This window comes from Dendronephthya gigantea, unplaced genomic scaffold, assembly GCF_004324835.1.
Source record: "Dendronephthya gigantea isolate DGI-Jeju-01 unplaced genomic scaffold, DenGig_1.0 000006F, whole genome shotgun sequence".
Lineage (NCBI taxonomy): Eukaryota > Metazoa > Cnidaria > Anthozoa > Malacalcyonacea > Nephtheidae > Dendronephthya > Dendronephthya gigantea.
The window spans coordinates 2,511,394-2,533,786 of record NW_021163016.1 but is presented as its reverse complement, the minus strand read 5'-3'; the positions used below and the strand labels follow the sequence as shown (position 1 = coordinate 2,533,786).

The 22,393-nt window shown below is 38.5% G+C and overlaps 1 protein-coding gene across 1 annotated transcript; it reads right to left on the bottom strand.

Annotated features, from left to right (window-relative positions):
• Positions 1-16,715: 16,715 nt before the first annotated feature.
• LOC114516710 (60S ribosomal protein L14-like) lies at positions 16,716-18,594 on the bottom strand. The gene is made up of 4 exons (XM_028536261.1): positions 18,544-18,594; positions 18,327-18,428; positions 17,312-17,560; positions 16,716-16,808 (listed from the first exon to the last, which is right to left on the bottom strand). Exons 1-4 carry the CDS (start codon positions 18,544-18,546, stop codon positions 16,755-16,757), a joined length of 408 nt encoding a protein of 135 aa, XP_028392062.1. The 5' UTR covers positions 18,547-18,594; the 3' UTR covers positions 16,716-16,754.
• Positions 18,595-22,393: the final 3,799 nt, after the last annotated feature.

Sequence of the window (22,393 nt, the reverse complement as noted above, 5' to 3'; positions counted from 1 at the left end):
TACACATTTCCTTAAAATCTCCTTAACTGCTTTTCTTCCTTGCACAATCCAGTAGTTCCGTCTGATCCGAGCCAATGTCGTCTCTACGCCGTGATGTTTAACTTCTTCGTGCGCATTTAAAATCATCAACCGAGTAAATTTACTTTCCTTGTTCCTAAGTATGATCGGGTATTGTTCTTCGTATGCCAACGATGTATTCGCAAATCGACCACGCAACCGAATAATACCGTCTTTATCCTCGAATAACCGCAACGATTGTTCTAGTTTAGAATAATTATCTTGCTGTTTTAACCGTGACTGTTCGTCTTGGATCCACATTTGTGACGCACCGTTATATTCGTCGATTGTCAACATATCCTCTGTGACCAAGTCACCGTCTGTTAACTCTTTCCTCGACTTGACTTTTATCTTTAAATTGTTCACAAAACGCATGACGTAACCAGTGACTAGAATAAGTTTCTTTAAAGAGCTGTATCGACTACACTCAATGACAGAGCTTATAGAACATTGTTGGTTTGTTGGGCCTTTGTGTGTCGTTTGATTACTAGTACTGAAGTTATTTACTTCAGCACTTCCCGCCAAAGGGATCTCACTACTACCATTTTCCTTACTGACTTCATTCAAAGCTTTTGAAGTCAAAAGAAATGAGGGACCTTCAAACCAACGTCCAGCAAAAGAGTCATGCAAACTAGAAGAGAGCCTAGTAGGAATATCTGCCGGATTTATTTCACTTTTAACGTATCTCCACCCTTCCCTGTCAACAACCTTCCGAATTGCAACTACTCTATTTTCAATCCACGACTGCCACGTCTTTTCCTTTCCTCTAATCCACGAAAGAGCAACTTCAGAGTCAGACCAACAAACAACTGTCTGAATACTAAGACGGCCTTCCATACAAGTTAATACCCGAGAAAGAAGTTTACTGAGTAACAAACAACCTAGAAGCTCTAATTTTGGTATAGTTATGGTCTTTAAGGGTGCCACCTTTGTTTTTGAAGCTATGAAACTAACTTTGACATTATCTGCACAAATGAGCCGAAGGTAGACAACAGCACTATAAACTTCTTTTGAGCTATCACAAAATCCATGAAGTTCTACACGTACATCCGAAGGAAAGTGACTAACAGACACAAACCGAGAACATCTGATTTCCTTAAGTTCCGCTAACTCGCCTATGAATTTAAGCCAAATTTCTTCAATTTTCTTTGGAATTAATTCATCCCAACCGAGTTTATCTTTACAAAGTAATTGAAACATTGTTTTGAGTTTTGCTGTGACCGGAGCAAGCATACCCAGTGGATCAAAAATCGAGGCCGACAAACTTAGAATATTTCTCTTGGTCAGACTCAAATTACGACATCTCTCTATCAAGTAATCGAAACTGAAAACAATTTCATCCGAATTTGTGTCCCATGTTAAGCCTAAAACTGTTTTATGACTTGTATCAATGTTAGTAGCTGTTGATTCATGATATGTTAAATCGTCTTGCTGTTTTACATTACTCTCATCTACTTCCTTAGAAGAAATGTAGCTTTGCAACTCATGGTCGTTTGTGACCCATTTCCTTAATTCAAAACCTGCATCGTTCATAATAGATTTGCTCTTATCATATATTTCCTTACCCTCATCTAAAACTTGACAACCAGTAACTAAATCATCTACATAAAAATCCTCTTTTAAACGGTCTACAATTGCTTTATCTCCCTCTACATACTTGTCTAGATGGTGACGGATGGTGCCATTTAGTAGAAATGGACTGCTTGTAACCCCAAATACCACTCTAAGAAATCTATAAATGATCGTCTGCCCCGTAACGGAATCATGCCATAAGAACCTAAGATAGTCACGATGTTCCTCGTCTATAGCAATGTTGAGAAATGCTTGTCGTATATCTGCTAGCAACCCTATTTTGTTACATCTAAATCTTACAAGAATATCAAATATTTTTGCAATCAAATTAGGTCCAGCATAAAGACATTCGTTTAATGAGGGTCCATTTGTCTTACAAGAGGCATCAAACACGGCTCTTATTTTAGTGGTTTGTCTATCCTCGCGAATTACGGGCCTATGAGGAAGATAGTGAGTAACACCTGCTTCCTTAGCTATTTCAGCCTCAGGAACTTGCTCAATGATACCATTCTGCTCATATTCTCTGAAAATCAAGTCGTATTCCTTTTCAATACCCTTGTTGACTAAACGATTCTTCAAGGATTTTAATCTCGTTTCACAGACAAAATAGTTGTCAGGTAAAATATCATGGTCAGGTTTAAAGGGTAATTTAACAACATATCTTTCACCATCATGTATGATATCTTCTTCAAATTTACTTACAATACTGTCCTCAGAAGGACCTACTTCCTCAACTTCCCAAAATTTTTGTAATTGCTGTTGCAAATCATTGTGTACAGGTTCTACAGTAGTCCGCAATAAATGTGTTTCTACGCTACCGGTATGTATATCCGATGACGATGGTCCTAGTCGACCACTAAGTACCCATCCAATCTTTGTTTCACTAGCCACAGGCCCATCCTTACTCTTAACTAATTTACCTGTCATAAATGTATGATAGAAATCAATGCCGATTAAGATTCCTACTGGGAGATTTGGTAAGTCATGATGCTCATAGTCAGCAAATTGCAAATGTTTAAGTTCACTCAATGCCCTTGCTTGAGTTAGGTTTTGGTTAGTCAATGGGCTACAGATAACTGGAACACAAAGGGCCTCAACATGCAGAAATATGTTGTCATGTGCACCCTTCACTTTAAACTGAACTACATCTAGGTTTTGAACAACACTGGTCTCACCTTGGCCAAAAGTCTTAATAATTACCTTCTCCTTTCTTAATGTCTTTAACTTAAGTGCATTTCTAACCTTTGCAGATATATATGTACGTTGACTGCCACTATCAAATAATATCCTGGTATTCACAGATACTGACTCATCAAAGGAAAGTACATTGGCCCTAGCAGTTTGTAACAAAATTCCATTCTTTTCACAGCCAGCATGGCCCACAAAACCTTGATTAACCGTTTGATCCTTAGAATTCTGCTCAGGAGGTGGCTTATCTTGATTATCATGCTCATGTTTATTTGGCTTGTAATTGCAAATAGAGATATGATGTTTACCATGCTTACATCTTCTACAAATATATGTTTTTGTGCAGTTCTTGGCAATGTGACCTTGTTCAAGACAAATAAAGCACCTATTGTTCTTCCTGAGAATTATCTTTCTTGATTCTGGACTGGTTACATTAGTGCATTTGGAATGGAAATGGCCTTCTTGATTACAAAAGGCGCAAGCCCCTTTATTAGATTGTGCAAACAGATTACTTGTTGTGTAATATCCTGGTTTCCTACTGTTATTACTTTCTTTGAAATGTGATGTCATGCCACTAGAAGAAGTGCAATTTTCTTGGGCTCTCAATTCATCATTAAAATACTGCATAACCTTATCTAAAGTCCATGTGTTGTTTCCAAAGCTTCTTGAAATTATCATAGTTATTTCGTCAGGTAATCTATCTTTGAGTATAGGAATTAACAATGAACCATACCCTGAGGTGTCTAATTTTAAAGACTTCAAATTTCTCATGCAGCTCTCAACATGATTATACAACATTCTTAATTCTTTTACATTATCCCTTGATCTAACCTTACTTATTTTTAATAATGACTCCATATGTGCTGATATTAAGAGTTGCTCATTTCCAAATCTTCTTTCAAGTAACTCAATTGCTTCATTATAATTGTCTGAGCTTAAATGTAATCCTGCTACTGCTGATAAAGCCTCACCTTTAAGGCAACCCTTCAGGTAATTAAATTTGTCTATGTCACCTATATTAGTGTTATTATGTACTGATGCTTTGTATTGGTCCCAAAACCCTTGCCACATAAGGGGATCTCCACTGAACTCTGGCATTCTTATTTTTGGCAATTTACAGTGGGTAGTACTCACACTGCCTATACCATTTACATTACTAGTAAACATGCCATTCATATTACTCATAGGACTATTCATAGGACTATTAATAGGACTTGCTTCTTGATTCATTTTAGATAGTTTTAAATCAGTTGCTGCTATGATTCTATGAACAGGTTCAAGACATTTCATGTGCTCTACAACTTCAGTAGAAATTTCTTCCGGCTCAAGCAAAGACAAGATTTTACTATGAACAACGCCGCATTGTTCAACAATGCTGACCACCGAACCTTTAAATCCTAGGATTTTTTCTTGCTCACAGTCATCCGCATAAACACAACTGCTTAAATCGTTCAAAACCGCTTTTAAATATGTTATTAGGCCAGTGTATCTACCTTTTGCTCGACTTAGATCAGACATCTTGACAAGGTGTGACTACACGTGTTCCTAACAAAGAACCTTTATATGAAGGGGATAGAATTGAAAACAGGACAAAACGAAAACGTTACAATAACGAATACAATATGACACAAGGATTTGACAGAGATCCCTAAGGCTTATACCGCTAAAGAATTCATTCTTATAATACAAGAAAATAAAAGATGATACCGTACAACGCGCTTCCCTCATAGACCGACGCACAAATATAGGCTTACTAAAACCAACGTTCGCTGCCAATTGGTACCGATCAGCTCCTTTAACTCCTTCCAGTTGTTTCGAATACTTGTCCCATATCGGGCTCCATTTAAAAACCAGAGCTAGGCATAGTTTTTATATAATTTTATTGGACAATCAAATTTGCATTTTATCCGATTACAACCAAACCCCAATTAACATATTCCTTAGGCACGTAGGTTATAGCAGGCTATCTCCCCACGTGACCTTCAGCCAATCAAATCAATAGTTATATTATTAATTAAATGAAACAGAGTCTAATTGTTTTCAACAGTTATATCGTTCCATAGACCATGCATTGAAACGATCAAATGCCGTACTCAAAACTGATGTTCCCAATCAGGGCTAATTCAATAAAAATGCAAACAAAACCATGCATGAATTTAGAATGAAAAAAAAACACTACCACAAAGCCAATTGAAGTGATTAAAAATATAACAGGCATGGGAAAGAGCGTCACCACTCACCACTTTCATTCATATTTCAATTCTGGCATTCAGGATGCGAGGACGTACAGGAATTTCCTGCCAACAATTCCCACACGAATATCGATGCTTTATGCAAGCATTGGTTTAAACGCAGACGCAGTACGACTTCGAAAGTTGTGCGTGTTGTTTTGGCTCTGTGGATTACGTTCTCCAAAACAGAGGGCATCAATCGACAATAAAAGTGGAAGCAATTTTGTATCTTTTTGAAGTGCGTCATGGACCGTGTGAATTAACCCGTACGACGTGAAAACTCATTACAAGGGCGATGAAAAGCAATTCTGAAAACACTCGAATACCACACAGTGCGTGTCTGAGCGATTGAATTTCTATTTATTTAGGGAACCGAACTTTTCATGTGCTGAACCTAATGTTAATGAGCTAAAGTCTTCGTGCAAGTTTATTATTTCCATTCGATTCGGCGCATGAAAAGTTCGACGTCTGAAATTAAACGGGCCTTGCACGAGAACCAGTGCATGCGATTTCTTTTGTTTTAGAAAGCGAGATCTTCTATCGTGCTTGAACGATATTACTTTTCAAGAACCTGCATGTCCCCTCTTGAAACTGCCTCTTACGGATTTGCGGAACTTTTACAGACGTGCTCTTACAACAATTAGCAACTGGAGGATCTGCCATTTACCTTCAGCTAATCAAACAACGCCACGTGGAATATATAATCGCTCCCAAACGTGGGCTCCAGGGCACTTTACTTTGAATCAAACACGGCGCAGGAATCGAAAATTGCTGTTTTCATGACCTAGCAACCATTACCCCCAATACATCAATGAAGCAATATTCACAACATCGTCCTAATATAACCAGAACTATATATATACTATAATTTATGCACAGTCTTATTTATCAAAAATACTACAATATGTTTTACATAACTGAATTCTTTATACACATTTCTGAACGTTCTCTCGTGTTCGTCGTTATGAAAAGTGCAAATATACATATTACAAATGTGAATCAAATTAGGCGTTCCCAGCTATCATGTACGTGGGCATTAATATTCTAGCTATACCTACAACCGTTTGTTAAACATTCTAGTTTTCCACAAGCCAGTTCCACATCTCAGACGTGAACATTTCAAATCTCAAACTTTGATGACATGGCAAGTTCGAAAGATAACCTTCTTGATAAGGTTATACACTGTCGTAGCACAGACTAAATTTCGTCTAAAATTTCAATTCTCTATTTACCACTTATGCGATGAATTGGATTTTGAGATAAATTTCACGGTTTATACCGACGAATTGCGCGACTGTCTCCGACAAGCACAGGCGCTAAAGTTAATGGTTTTTTTAAGGCGACCATTCCGTTTGAATAGTTTCCAAACTTCGTGTTTACTTTTGGCAATGTATTGTCTAATCACGAAACACGATTGCATCATGTGTTACTTCCCAACTGTCTTCGCTATCGCATCTCACACTCTTAGCTCTCTCTAGAGTTCCCTCGTACAACACATTGTCACTCGAACACATCTCGCCTCTTTGTGGATGTTTAAGTCGCAGTACAAAATACCTCCCCGCGACCGAGTCGTCTTGCAGCTCCCCCCGGACTATAACATTATCATCGTCGAAAGAAAACTTCCCCTCGTTCGTCCAAAATGTTTTCGTTCCAACGTTTTCAGTGATTTTAACGTTGTGTTTGTTCCGCCTAAAAACGCTCTTCGCCTTGAGCGTGACGGTCCACCATCGGGTGCTCGAGGATGGTTGAGACTCCCTAGGAAACAAACGAACTCTGACGGTTACTTTTTTTCTGCTTTCGTTTAAAAGGTTTTCAGACATGCTCTCGCTGTCGTCCCACGATGGTTCATTCGTTGTGGTTTGATCGTTCGGTTTGAATCCGTAAACACAGAGCATCTTCTTGCCAACGTTCAGCATACCAGTCGATCTAAATGGCACGAAATGACACAAAACATTAGCAGTCAATTCACGAAAGACAGATCATTGACAAATAAACCAAATCAATCGATTTGCATCTAAATATAGTTGGTTTAACGTTAAAGGTTGACCGGCCTTCGCATAAACAATCAAATACCGAATTTCGACAGACCGTATTCTTTTATTGCAAAACTAAACCTTGCCCACGTCAATAATACGACAACTAGGCGAAGCTTAGAGGAGCTTATCTTCTTCGATTCGTCATTCTATATAAGTAGTAGTCAACATGCAGATGGAACTCGTTAAGTTCTCCTAATCGATAGGATCATACTTTTAAATTGCGGTTACCTATTTTAATATTTTGCAATCTTAGTGCTTGACAGCAATAAGTATGTTTTCATCTGGTTTCATTAACATACATTATGAAGTATAGGCCACAAGTTTAGGCCTTAATTTGTGTGTATATATATAAAAAGCTACGCCATTATATATTAAAAGGCTTCTCATGCATTTCACAAGACAGGGCAAGCCTCTTGTCTTGGGGATTAATCGATATTCTTTCAAAAGTGGGGGAAACGAAGCCTTTAACCAAAGGCGGTATTTCACGGTAGATTATATTACAATTTGAAAAATGGGGAGGGGGGACAAATCTTCCCCTCTTCCCAGAATTGCAACTCTTGTTTAGCTGGAAATAACGACACGACAACGTTGAAACGTGAATTTGTTTATTTTATATACAGGCAGTTGTTATACCATATGCTGCTGCTTCCGGCTGTATATTTATGAACTGTATATTAGATACTGCAAAATGGTATACTTTAAATATAAGATAAAAAAGTATATTACACATACTGTTCTATTCTGACCCAACACTCGTGCAAGTTGCTCGAAGGTTTGGCTTATCGTAATCGGTGAATAAGTCAGAATTAACCTATCACTTCAACACATTTTGCGAATGATCGAAATCAACTTTCACGCATATGACCTAAAAATTGCCCATGCAAACTTAATTGTTCTGCTAAAGTTTGAATGTAATTAAACTTGGATGTTCGTTAATTGCATAAACATGATCAATGTTTCTTCAAAAACCGACCCCCTGCCCGCGAGAAAAAAAATGGTTGTAATAAGACAGCGATTGTATTCATTTCGTGAATTTAGATTGGTTTATTACTTATTACGGCGGTTGCCAGCTTCGCAGACCAAGTAATTCTATGATATACTATGCACATTTCGTCCACTAATTTTCAATTTCTCTTTCCAAGGAAGGCATAATATACTCCCTATTATTAATATATACTGGTAATAATGCATGACAGACACTATAGTCTTTCCTTTTTATAATATCTGCAGAGAGATAATATTTATGACCGTGCCGGTTCCACGAAGTCTGAAACTCCACTGTTGCCCAGTGAACTGTCATTCAAATCAGACGAATAGAAAGATCTCGTCATCAAATACCGTTAATACCTTTCCCCCACACCCCCCAGAAGGTCTAAAACTGTTTTAAATCACTAAAAGCTGACATCTTCATTGGCAGGCTTTACGTTTGTAAATTCGATCAATTATGTAAGAAGTTGCGTCTATATCGCTAAAGAACTTTCCCGCGCGATGAATCATCACCTCGGTAAAAAAGCGGTTTTCAAAGTTAATCCGTTTCAAAGGTATGACTTACGTCTTAACGATTGATCCGTTCTTTGGTGTAATTAATCGGGCCGACTTTTAATATACGAAACAAAGAAATTATACCAAAGACAGACAAATATAGACTTCCAGCCATACTCAGCTGATGAACAGTCTTCACAGTTGGGTCGGAAAGATGCCTCGTGAAAAATTGTTGTTCTCATTTTCATATAAGATTATTTTCATTAAATTTCACAATCGACTGTTCTTCTAAATTATAGCATGCAGTGTAAAGCGCCTGAGCTATATTGAAATCTACCGGGCAACCAGTATATATAGTAGATTTAAAATAATCTATCGATCCGCCCGTTGCGAGACTGTGGGTGTATAATGAACTTAGCCCGATATTTCAAATATAAGACAGCGAATCTTTGTAAAACACACAGGAGGAAGCGCAAACAAGGAGAGCGTCTGGTTTTTGACGGTTTTTGAATTGCGGTCTTGCTTTTGAGTTTTGACTTTATGCAAAGAAACCGTGTAAGAAACGACAGCAATATATGCAAACAATCAACCTTTCTTAATGTATCGGCAAATATAGCCCGACCACTATGCAAATATACTATACATATGACACTTCTTGTGCAAAAACATTACAAGTATTTGCGCGTGATGCTTTGAAAGGCCTTGGGGTAAATGGGCAGTTTCAAGTGCTTATCCTTCAAAGAGGAAAAAGCCTTTTAGGATAGTTTTGTTTCACCATAATCTAATTACAGACAGTTCACGCACAACGCCGATTAATATGGCAGAAGGCGCAAATGGGATGACAGCTGTTTAGTAAGGAATCGCTTCGCTTGGCAATTTTTACTGGGCGATAAAATTTACCAAGCCTCGCAGACGCGCGCGCGCGGTCGAAAAGGCGTCAAGTGTCCGCGTTTGAACACATACGTTCAGGTTCTCACGACCCTGTCAAAAGAACGGAGTCACCAGCCATTATCCAGATTTTATCAAATCATTTATTTAACCCGACCTGAAAGGTTATCATCGCTATTTGACAAATGTACACGTCTCGCGTTTGTGACCACGGTTTTAACAGCGGGCATGCAAGTTAACTCATAAGCGAAAATTACCACAAATGATGCAAAAGGCTGGTAATTAAATCTTCACTCGACTCGCAAATTCAAGTGAGCGAAACGAAATGAAAACTTGCTCCTTGTTTATCGACAAGGCGTCGCTGTTTGCGCAGTTTAGACGCAGAGCTGTCGAATTAATACGTGTTATATTTTACTATTAACGGGAGACTTTACTTGAGAGAAAGATGAACGGCATGGAGGAATATACTGCATAACTTTCCTTTAAGAAACGTTTAGCATTTACAATACTTTCTCGACATGACCCCGTGCGGTAGCTGCCTGTTATTATAAGGACCCCTGATGTTTTATTGTCCTAGATTCTGGTTACACAATGCAAAAAGCTGTTACCTTAACAATGTTTAAGATATTTCATCAAGGAGATATCAAAAAAATTTACAATCAAATTTGTCCGCATTTTAACGAGTGGCTTACACTTGTGTGTTTTCAAACAGTTATGTAATTCTAGAAGGATGTCCGCGCGATTAGCCTGAAGAAAAAATTATTAAATTTCACTACCGCGACTTCACACCACGAGCATATTATTACATACGGAAACAAAAATTTTACGTGTTCTTGCGAATAAACAACATATGTTTCTCTGTTTTTGCACAAGAAAGGCTCCCATTTCACAATAAGTTAGCGATGAGGCTTTGGGCTTCAAATATACACCGCCGGCCTGTGCGATATTGGCCAATATTGCCCGCGCTTACTGCATATAACGCTTACGCACATATTACACAACTAGAGCAAACATAGAGTTGCTAAATAAATGTAGCTATGTTGAACAACGGCTTTGAAGGTTTCCGATCACTCTGTACATAAAAACGTACTATAGTTCATATCTGGACATTTAGAAATATATACATGCGCCACACTGCAGTAAAAGCTAGGGCAATGGGTTAATTCGGTTTAGGATTTACCCGTTAAAATTTGATAAGGTGTATTCCTGATCAACTCATTTTCACCTTCATCAGGAAAGATTAACTACATTCGTAAGGCGAACGAGAGTTGCGGATTATCTGCAATGGTTTCTACTTGTGTGTAATCGATGTTTGGAAACCGTTTGACCCTTGGCAGACTACGTTTAACTGTATAGAATCACACACAACGACGCTGTAGTATACAGCATTGATGAAGTGTTGTGCTGCCCCGTATTGCCAGCGCGGCGAGGGTTTGTGATAAAAAGCAAACGTGCTTACCTTTTATTTATCACAGCTCGCTCTCGATTTCGACCTGTTGTAAACGCAGGCTAACGACGATATATGTCCAGATATAGTTGAGACGATTGGTATACGCGGTCGCTTGCAGCCAGTTGACCGACGTTGAAGCGTGACAGCTCTCGAGCACGCACGATTGACTGAGTATTTCGAAATGAAGAAAGGCTTTTGGTCTAATTTTCTAAGCAACGACGTACTTGGTCCTTAAGAGGATGCAAATGAGCGGCGGCGGGAATTTTATCGGCAACGAATTGTAGATGGCGCTGCCAACGAAATGCAAACTTGTTCTGGCAAACTGAACTACAAAGAGAGCCGCTTTTATTATGATCTACTCGCGTTTCGCATAAATGGCTCGCCAGGTGATTGGCGCCCTGCCCTGCAGGCTAACTTCCTCCCCCGTCTCAGCGATTTCAATCCCTCACCACGACAGCAGGGGAACCCTTCGAGGCTAATTTTGCCCAACGACGTTCAAGTATATAAAAACGTTCGATTAAAGCCTAACTAGAACTGTCCACATTGATTTACGAAGTTGGTTTTTGAGGAGATAAAGTTTTTTCATCAAACGGCTTACGCTCGACGGGCCAACATAATCCTCAAGTACCCATTGTGCTTAAATAAATAAAATAAAGAATGGCAAATGAGATAATATATGTCGGTGGTCGGCAAGACAAATTGTTCCCTGTCTCGTGAATATATTTACAAGACAACAAGACAACGAAGCAAACTTAAACTTCAGCGTCTCAATTTTTTCCCTTTGTGCACTAGCGATTAGTATCACCTGCGACCATTGTTCAATTTTCAATGTCGATACAGTTTGTATCACAAAATTAGCGCGGCCATTTACTCGACAAATGCTCTCGGTGACAGGTGAGTTCTGAATGCCAAAATGAGTGAATCGGGCCGTGACGATAGCACACTTCAGTCATTATGTTTGAGGTAAACGAGCTCAAACAGCCGGGGTTAAACCCTTTGTTTGAAAACATTCGTCAACTTACAACAGCTTTCATTTCGCCAATTGAATAACAAACAGTCGCTTTAGGCGTCGTTTTCTTATAAGATTGAAATTTTCTTTATGATGATCGCTTATGCATGCATGAGTTGAACTTTTTGTCCAACATTTAGTAGGCTTGCTTGTTGTTTTGTCCCCCCCCCCTTCCGTGCCATTCCCCTCCTCTCTTATTGATGACACTGAACCAACAGGAAACCCCTTGTCCAACCCTTCCATACATACTTTATCCGGCACGTCTGAGCTTTTCCCAGCCAACACAAGACGTCTTCAATAAACCGTCGGCTCAATGTAGTAAAAAAATGCCCTTTGGTAATTCGCTTCAACTCTGCGGCGTACAAAGGTAATTATAACGCCCCGCATTAAAATTTAAATACCTAATCAAGCGACTTAGAAAACTCGCATAATCCACTAATTTCATCGTTTTGTGTTTGATGTTTCGACGCCGATTCCATATTTGGACTCAAAGTAACAAAGTATTTGATGAAAGTCCTTTTGTAAAACTGTCAAAAACGGTTGAACGCATCTCAAATATGATCACCCAGATTTGGCTGCGAATCGAAGACAAATATTTCATTCTTTGAGGTTTCAATTTACTTAAACAAACACTTTATATATGAACTTGTCAATGCAGTTTTTCATTCTTAGCAAAACACTTTCGATCCAATATTTAATGAACATTAGATTTTCGGGATTCATCTCTGAGCATATATACTTAATAGTAAAAGAATAAAACTTTCCGAGTTTCTGTCGTGTTTCATCTTTTTCGTTTTCAACGTGTCTTCTGCATGTGTCACAGTTGGAATTTTACGTTGGTCAATTCCACGATATAAAGAATTTGTAAAATATATACTAACGCCTGGACACAATAGCTCGGTGTAATAATCCCTGTTTTGATATCGCCTGTGGGGACAATGCATTGATACATGGGCAAAATTCCAACTGTGTTTTGAGGAACTTTCATAATAATGTAAACAGTAAGTCAGTAACCTTGACTTTGTATATATGTTGTACAATACAGGGAATTAGTATGTGGTATATAAGACCTCATTCATACCGCGTCAAAGTGACAAAGGCTCTATGACAGTTTGGGCTCTACACGTTAGTTATACTCTAAGTTTTAAACTCTGTCACTGAATATAGTGGTGGGACATAAATTTAGTCGGGTAATCTGGCTCAGGTTTTGGGCTGAAAGCGTGTCAAATCCTATAAAAAAGTGTTTTGTAACCAATCGTGGTTTCAAAAACGTCAACTGAAGATAGTGCAGATCAAAATTGTCGGCTTGCTGCGTTTTTTTTCAAACAAGACAACCTATCTAATTGCTGGGTTTTTTTCGATGCATGATGCGTGCAAGTCTGAAGATCAGGCAGAGCGTCCCGAATGTTCTAGACTTCGGTGACATGAATCACGTTTCTGGTATGGTAAACAAACTTTCATCAGGTCACTTAAGGCAGAAGACCGCTCTAGCTATAATGAACGTACGTAAACTGCATACAGTCTCTCCGTGTTCATTGTTCTCGATTTTGAGGAAATAGCAATGGCCAATAGGAATCATAGCTTAGACATTTTTAAATTGCTGCGATCAAAACAAATTTTCCTACATTCCAGATTTGCTTTACCGATCCTAAATGTAACTTGGGGTGAAGAAATTTTCGTGAACTGTTCACAGCACTACGGGGTTCATCCAATTTGTAAAATAGCTACGAATTACAGCCAGCATTGACATAAAGAAGTGTTAATTTTGTGTATTATTAGAAGTTTAGAAGACGTATCTAATTTTCAGTTCTATTTACGGCCTTTCATACTTCAAACAGCATCTTTCATACACGAAATATACGATTATACCTTTTGCAAGCGTGATGTTTCCATGCACGCAAGCAGGCTTTAAAGGTGCATCAAATTTTTGCCAGTTTTTGACTTTGAAGTTATCTGTGATGTGAATAAACAGCCTGCTTGATGGGCGGTCGGAATTTGAGAAGATTAATGTCGTAAAAAATTGTTTTTGAATTTACAAACGTCCTCAATGTCATCGATATAGTTCAATCAGTGAATTGTTCCCTAATTACTCTGTCTTTTAGGCCCGTCTGATCGTTTCGTGTTTCCGGAAAAGAAAATATTTCTCTTGTAAAGATTCAAGAGACAAAACAAAACAGTTCAAAGGAATCCATCATGTGAATAATCCTCGCCTAAAATAGTTTCAACTCTTAAAACCAGTTATAATCTTGATCTTCATCCGCTTAGAAAGTGTTGGGGGTTTGCTGCTGGTGTCAAAACTTTAAGCTTATAACTACGCCTCAGTTAATGCCACCCGAATGCCTGTGAAACTATATTTTTCAACAAGCTAACTGCGAGACCCCGTGAAAAAACGTATTGCCGACTCGCACTCTATTTCTTGGTAGACAAGTACGGGCTGATGCTTAAATTCCCGTACGTTGTACGCCGTTTTTTACTTTTAAACCGTAGGGCGTAATAGACAGGCGGGGGTAGCAGGTATACTTGCCCCCTGAAGAGAATTGTAATTGTAACTTTTAGTTTGCTCTATTAACTATATGAATAAAATCATTAGTGCCCCACTTCACGATCCCCGGCATAAATATCTTGACTGGCGGTCTGCTCGAACTGAATCACTTTCAAACACGAAATCTAGTTTAATCGGTCCTGGCCCTGTCGCCTTAAATATTCGCGTGATACACCTTGTGTTTCCTATTTGGAAAAATCGAATCGCACGGGCGAAAATCGCGTGCATTTATGTTTAAGAAGGTTCTAATTGGATATCGCAAGGTGTTGCATCCTATAGTATATATTATATTCTATTTCTGGTGCACGCCAATGCACGTATTAACATGTTGAGTAAACTAATAACCGCACTATCGATATCAATAATATATTCCATAGCGTGAAAAGCTTCAGGGTATCAGTCCATCAATATGTGACACTATGGATCAGCATTTATAGATTTGAACCATTAATGTATATTGATTTTGTTAGCAAAAACGGACGCCCAACCTTTCAAACAACTGCCACAGACCAAACGAAACCAGAATACTAGAACATACTCTGGTCTACGTTTATATAGCAGCTTTTCCAGCTGTTGCAAACTGATAATTTTTCCCAGAGTTGTCAAATGATCAATTGTCTCTTGACCGTCGACAAAAAAGGAACTCGCCAACCGCCGATCAGTTTCAATATTGCGAGCGGTCACGATTATCGCAGTGCATGTACATCATCACCGCCATATCTGGCACTCGGACACAACTAGCACTTGGCTGGGGTGGGACCGAAAAACGAGGTGGGATGTAAGCTGAATTGTTTGGGAATATATCAGTTTCCATTTCACATATCGTGCGGTTAGGAAATCTGCAATGGTGGCTAAGATTCAAGAGGCGTCGAAAGCATTAAGCGGGTGATTTTTGGGTCTGAGAGTTTACCAAAAAAGTTTGCTAACGAAACATGGTAAAATGATAATGCTCGCTGGCTTCAGCCTTCAGAAGATGCATGGGAAAAAATCCGACAACAAATCCAACATATTTTTCTTAGTTGAACATAACTTGTTTTAAAACCTTAAATCAGGCTTTGTTGAATCTCGGGTAACCGGGCTCATGTAAACACTGCCTTTTTATTAATTTACCGACTGTTAATTAAAAAAGTAGGAGGGTGTTACCCCTCCCTTATAGCTCAGGACGCCACTGCAAGACCCAAGAACATTTACTCAGCCTCTGGATGAAGTGAATCAGCGCGCAGTGAAACATTAATGCCAATTGATAATGGCTAACGAAACAATAAAATGCATTCATTTCACGTACCATTGTCACTGAAGTCGTTGGCTTGCAAATGCGACCAATCCAAGCTATCAGTTCAACCTCAGGAAGACATACAAGTTCAGCCGGTGATGAAAGATCTTAACACTGTCGAAATATATGGATGCAACTGTCGAGCATTAAACTTATTTCAGTTCGAAGTTTAAGGCACTTGCGATCGAGAAGAATGAAGCTCCACGCCGGTAAACACTTCTTTAACAGGTGTAGCAATTTATCGTAGCGAAGCAACCAGAAACAGGTTTTGCATATTCACTCTTGACGTCAATTATAACTCGCTTAAAATAATCACCTGAGGAAATGGGCGTATCTTCAGGTTTTTTTTTCATTCGAAGTCCTTATCATCTCGTGGTATGACTCAAAGACCTCTCCGTAACTGTCTATGTTACTGGATATATTGGTCACAGTTGCTAACACAATACGAATATGAACATTGTCTGCAGGTACAATATCCAGTTAGCAGCTTAGCTGAAAGTTACCTGTGACATCTCAAATGCAATGTTTTGACTGCATGTATCTCCGAGGAGCGACATTAAAATATTCTGTTTCGGTCGAGGAGAAATTTTTCCTCGGTGACGCCCCCCAGGCAAATTAACACTCTCAAACATTGCCTAATCTTTAGAAGCAGTAATGGAAAATGTTCGCGACTCGTCATTGGACAGTCTAGATGCGTTTTATACCCTTTACGTGAAGTTTTATGGTAATTTAGCAATTAGCGAAAACTCGTTTAACACACAACGAAGGATGGGCGCGAAGGGATTTATGGGAAAATTATGGAATTTGTGGAAGCCACTTAAATTGCAAATAAAAACAGAATTGCTGGAAATATATTTGGAAATAAGGCAATGGTGATGATTGCAAACTGTTTCTTTCCAGTTGCAACTATGCAAGGAAAGTATATTGTCATAAAAATTTTCATCATGTCCGCAAATTTGAGAAAAATAAAAAAGGAAGACAAGCTCATCAAGTGTTATCAATTTTATTTTCCAGGAAATAACAGGTTTATTTAGATTCTTGTTTCAACTTCTTTACCTCAGCTTTCAAGATTCTTGATTTCTAAGAAATAAATAGAGAACTTCACTTGATTGTTGAAAAACAAACCTAACTCTCAGAATTGACAATAAAATAGTATTTCATAGTATTTCATAGCTTGAATATTTTCTAAGGACTCCTTGATAACTTATATTGGCAAACAGTAATGTCAATCCACTGATCTGATATAATAGTTATACACTGGATAATGCAAAAATAAGTTGAAAAATTGATGGAAATGATTATATCACACAATTTAATAGGGCCTCAGTTTGTACAAGGTCCTAAATTAATCAGGTCCTGAGTTTATAACAACGCTGGTAGATATTTAATTGTTTTCGCTGTTCTTGGTCTTAATGCTAGTAGGTAGTTATTTTTTGCTGTTCTTGGTCTTAATGCTAGTAGGTAGTTATTTTTTGCTGTTCTTGGTCTATAGACGTTCATTCATCCTGGACTGAATTGTGATGATTTACTACTGAATATTTCAAACAATACTTCAACACAACAATCACAAAAGAACTTCTTACCCTTTGCTTGGCCAATTTCAACTTGAACCTATCAAAATCTGTCATTGACGCCTTCTTTTTCCTTGCAGCCAACTTCTTGGCCCAGGCCGTCTTTTCCCACTTTTCTGACACATTCTCACTGGCGAAGACTTTTTTCACGACGCCACTGCGGGCACCTCGAGGTATTTTAATCTTCAGATCAGTAAGAGACATGTGTTTGAAGGCCAGTGCCTGCCTTGAAACATTTGTAGAAGGGCCATCAACCAACGCCTGAAATAGGAGTATTGGAAACGTTAGACACAATTTTTAGCACCTCACCTAGTGCGATACAAATTTATCATTGTTAAGAACTATTTAGTTATAATTCCTATATTAGCTTCCAATGTGGCTGAGATCTGCCTAATGAAATGTCTTGCAATACATTGGATAATTTGCATGTTAGACTTTTTGTCTTCACCATATAAGAAATCTAGGGTAAACGCACATTGGCAAGGCTGAGACACTATAAAAGCCCATTTTAACAGGCCTACAGTGTGATCACAACTATCCATAGCAATAGTTTGGTCTACACAAGAGATGGACCATAGATCTATTGCAATACACTTGTCTCAAGACCACGGTCAACAGTGATCACAATAATGAAACCATGCAAAAACAAAACTCAATGTTTCCAGCTAAATCCCTTTGGCTGTATGGTCTCAGTATTCTATTCTATACCAATTTTCCTGATGAAGGCATTCAGGTCAAAACATTGAGAAGAGCTTTTGTCTATTTTAGTACAAGTACAAGTTTCTCAACGTTAATGTCTGTTCGACTGCATTTTACACACGACAAAAGCGAATAGTGCCCGAACATTCCAAATCCAAATACTTCTTTTCAAATTTCAAACAGCACAGATTACAGTTAACCGAACTATACGATGTATCATACTACTAAAATAATCGACAGATGACTTATTCAACTCGAAGAAAGAGCGCCGTTTTGTCTTCAAAAGGAATTGTCTCTCAAAAGAACCGATACAAAACAAACTACGAACCCGATTTTGATCGACAATGTCCATGATAACACATAGCCTTCCTTCTTCAGGGCCCGAATTTACCAGCGCAATGCGCCCGATCTCGACAAAACGATTGTAAACCTACAGATAAAACATAAAACATTGGCAGGGGTGAAGTAAACCCATTTGTGCTTGCGTATTTGCTGTTAAAAACGGCGAATTTAGGGGCAAATTTTATTTCACGTGTCCGACTCACCATTTTGAAATCTGGTCAAAGAGGAAGGTGATGGCAATGCATTCTGGGAAATAATACTTTGCAATACCATGAGTCTTTGCGTGCCAAGTTTAACACTGATCTCAATGGTTAACGGATGAACAGTCCATAGAATACCAAATTACCAATCGATACAGCCGAAAAGAGAAACCCAAAATTTATAGTAAAACTGAAAAAAAGCGTAAAGACTTTCCGCTGTGTTGAAAATGCTTCCTCGTAAAGGGCCCAGCGATTTTAAAAAATAGCTTTTCATGATGTTATAAGTACTTATAATTAGTTAATAAATCCGTTAAAAAGGAACCCCAAAATAGCGGATATTCGTCATCGTGAAAAGGGCTTACACTGCCGACTAAATCAGTAAGTGATCTGAAGAAGTTCCGACTCATGATCCCCTACGCACCAATGTCTGGTCTCGCACGTATGCGGTACGCCTGGGGTAAAATTAATTAAGGACTATGAAATTTAGTAAATTGAAATTCAAATCGAAAACTATTTTAACTGAGTAACAAGCAAAAACAACAGGAATTGAAATATGTGGAGTATTTAGTTTTCTCTGATTGCTCATGTGCATTGTACTAGGCCCGATTTAACGGGTCAACTCTGAACTCTCTATCTAAATTGCCAGTATATGACGCAGATATATTTTGTCCATGTGAATCTAAAATTTGTGGCCTTGTGGGGTGTGACAGCAAATATATCTAGTCAAGAGATAAAGTTCTGATTTTTTATATGAAAATATACTAGAAATTGGAGTTGGGGAGATATTGTATAGTCACTGACAATATTCACGTATTCCCAGAATAAGCCTTTCTGCTGTCTGCTTTTTCGTTTGTTCAGCAATATTTCTTGAATTAGTTGCACCTAAAGATGCTTTTTCACGGAAAAATATCTGAATAACGATGTCTGAGTTCGTTAGCAAGTTTCTAGGACAGAGGATATTCAACTCTAAAAGCGGGATTGAATCGAAACATTCACGTGGGAATCAGTTTTGGCCTTGAATTGTTTAAGCTGGTCACAAATAGCCGATGCACGTACATCTACCGTTCTTGCCCGTTGCTAAGCATACCAGTGCGTTGCTAAGGAGTTGTTTATGACGATATAAAACAAACTCCACCATCGGCTAATCAATAACAATCACAACCATGGTGAATGAATAATAAATCAATAAAAAATTGTGAAAAATTTATCATTAGCACGTACGCGACAATAATCATTATATTATCATAACTAGTCATTGAAGACTACTGCACGCTACGGAATTGTTAATAATGGATTTCACGGTTAGAATTAGAGCCGAAAAACCGACGTCTCATCGCCTGATGGTGAAAAACTTTTTACCAACGTCATCGATAAAATCTTTCGTCTTCCGGCCCAAGAAGAAATTGTGCAGCGCCTGGGTTCGCTGTGGCATGTGTGACGCACATAATAAATAAGTTGACAGACGTGTGGTTTGGATCAAAGACAGTTGTTGTGTCTTCGCGTCATACTGCATGCATGCTTTGAAAGTTCAAACACTTTGTGATTGAATTTCGTGCATTTAGAAGGCAGTCTCTCTCTTCTCCTGGCATACGATAGTCATGTACGTTACAGAGGACTATTCCGAAGTAATTTTGCAACGAAAAGAGGGATTTTCAGATGGAATTCTTTCAGATCGCGTGACGGTAGATAAGCTTGTTGATTGCCGCCTGATCAAATTTTTTAACGAACTGAACGGCGATTCTTGTCTCGAGCGAAATTGGAGGGGATTAGCTGGAAAACTAGTAAAACCACCTTTGACGAATATCGAAGTTGATATTTTAGCGGACAGTGGTGATCCAGCTAGACGTTTGCTTACAACGTGGGTGTCTCAAAGTGATGGAGAAAAGACATTCGATATTTTAATTGCAACAATGCTCGAATGCAAAGTGTATTCAGCATGTGACGAATTGTTGAATTTTCTCGAAGACTGCGAGCAGGAATCCTACAACAAAGAGCAAGAAAAACTTCTCCAGTGTGTTGTTGCAAATTCAGGCGAGGAAACTTCGAAGATTGAAAATAACCCATCGCAAATCGTGGTACGCGAACAGCGACAACAAAGAGCTGCCGAATATAGACGCTCACAAAGTTGGCCTGCTTGTCCTGCTAGCTGGTTTTCACGTCTGTTCAGGAGACGAAGGCCGTTCCGACGAAGGCCGTTCCGACGATCGACAAGTTGCCCCGATCCGATCGAAATTGACTCTATAACTCCTGCTCCCGTGGAGGATGAAATTTTTGTTGTCAGTTCAAATACTGATAGCCAGGGTAAAGCGATGCGAGACCTTATGTCCTTCATGAGCAGGCTTAAACCGGTTAGCAAAGGCTCGCTTACGCTCAAAACAATTCATGATGTTGATCAGAACGGTAAAATGACTACGAGTTGGTTGGAAGAAAGGGTGAATCGAGCGCGGTTTGTAGTGCTATGCTTCAGCAGTATATTAAAAGCTATTGTTGACCACAAGCCTGGAATGCCTCAATTCGAAAACCAAATGGAGTATAACCTAAAGTTCACGATGGATTTTCTAGTCACTGGAAGAATCTATGACAACATCTGTAGGAACCCAAAGGGAAAATATATTCCACTTTTACTACCCGGGAACGACTATTCCACATTGATCGTGCCTTTGAAGTACTTTATGTCCTTTCAATGGCCTAGCGAAGAAAAAAAGATTTCAAATTATATCCTGGGTACTCCAGAATATGCTGTACCACAGATTCCTTCACCAAAACCACTGATTAGAAAGGAATTCTGTTAAGTCACTCTGGAGGCATTGCGAGAAGGCTTTGTCATAATCAAATAAGAGGACATTGTCTGGCTATGGCTCGAGTGTGAACGATATAATTTTTAGATACGTTTGCCATCAAAACGCCTCGTGGTATTGAAAACATCATAAACTAAAAGTTGTTTAGGAAAACGTGTTTAAACCGATTTGAAATCACGGTGCTTTTTCATCGTATGCCCATTCAAGCTTATATTGCATAGCAATATTTAAGCCGTAATTAGCATACCAAATTATTAAATTTACACGTATCTAAAGTGTACATAGCCATTCTAGTTGTTATTTTACCCAATAATGTAAATAAACTTTTAATTTTCAATGTATACGAACGAACGGGCAAAAACAGAAATCGATTTAATATCAACAGACCTCTGTGTAATTATAGTGCAGACTTGTATAAAGTGTACCTCCTGTAAATAAACGTGTAATACAATTTTGTGTAATTTTTTTTTGCATTCGATAAAGCCCATGACTTTAACATATTTCTCTTGTCAGACGTTTCTAGGTAACCTTGACCCCCTTGCAATATAGGAAGCTAAAATTTGAATATAATCTTAAAGTCTTTGAGAGAGCAAATTCTGAATAACCATTTATGGAGCACTGCCCGATTTTAAACAAACAGGAAAAAGATATTACACTTGAATTACCACAAACAAGAGCCTCAGCCTTTTTGATGAATTCTCGAATAATCGACTCGTCTCATTAAAGGTATAATTACTTGACTATTGTGTGCAAAAATTTGGATTATTTCTGCCACGCAGTTGTTGGCATCTAGCATAATTTGAACATCGAATATAATATACTTTGCAAAATGCACGTTTTATACATTTATAATCAAACTATATACTATCTTACAGTCTAAAGTAGTCGCATTGGTAAGAACTGAAGTTAACAGGCAAACAAGAAAATAGACTGTTAGTTTAACCACAATTATTTGATGAACGGTGTCTCATGCAGTGGCTGGTCTGGCTGTGCAACGACCATTTATTTTACATACACTCGGCGAAAGTACCGTTTCTTTTAATCTTTCTAAAATA

What these genes read in the sequence shown, in the direction of transcription:
- LOC114516710 (XM_028536261.1), bottom strand. An exon ending in ACATTGTCGATCAAAATCGG is followed by an intron (nt 17,561 to 18,326) that starts GTTCGTAGTTTG and finishes CTCCTATTTCAG; the next exon opens with GCGTTGGTTGATGGCCCTTC. An exon ending in TGAAATTGGCCAAGCAAAGG is followed by an intron (nt 16,809 to 17,311) that starts GTAAGAAGTTCT and finishes TTTATTTCTTAG; the next exon opens with AAATCAAGAATCTTGAAAGC.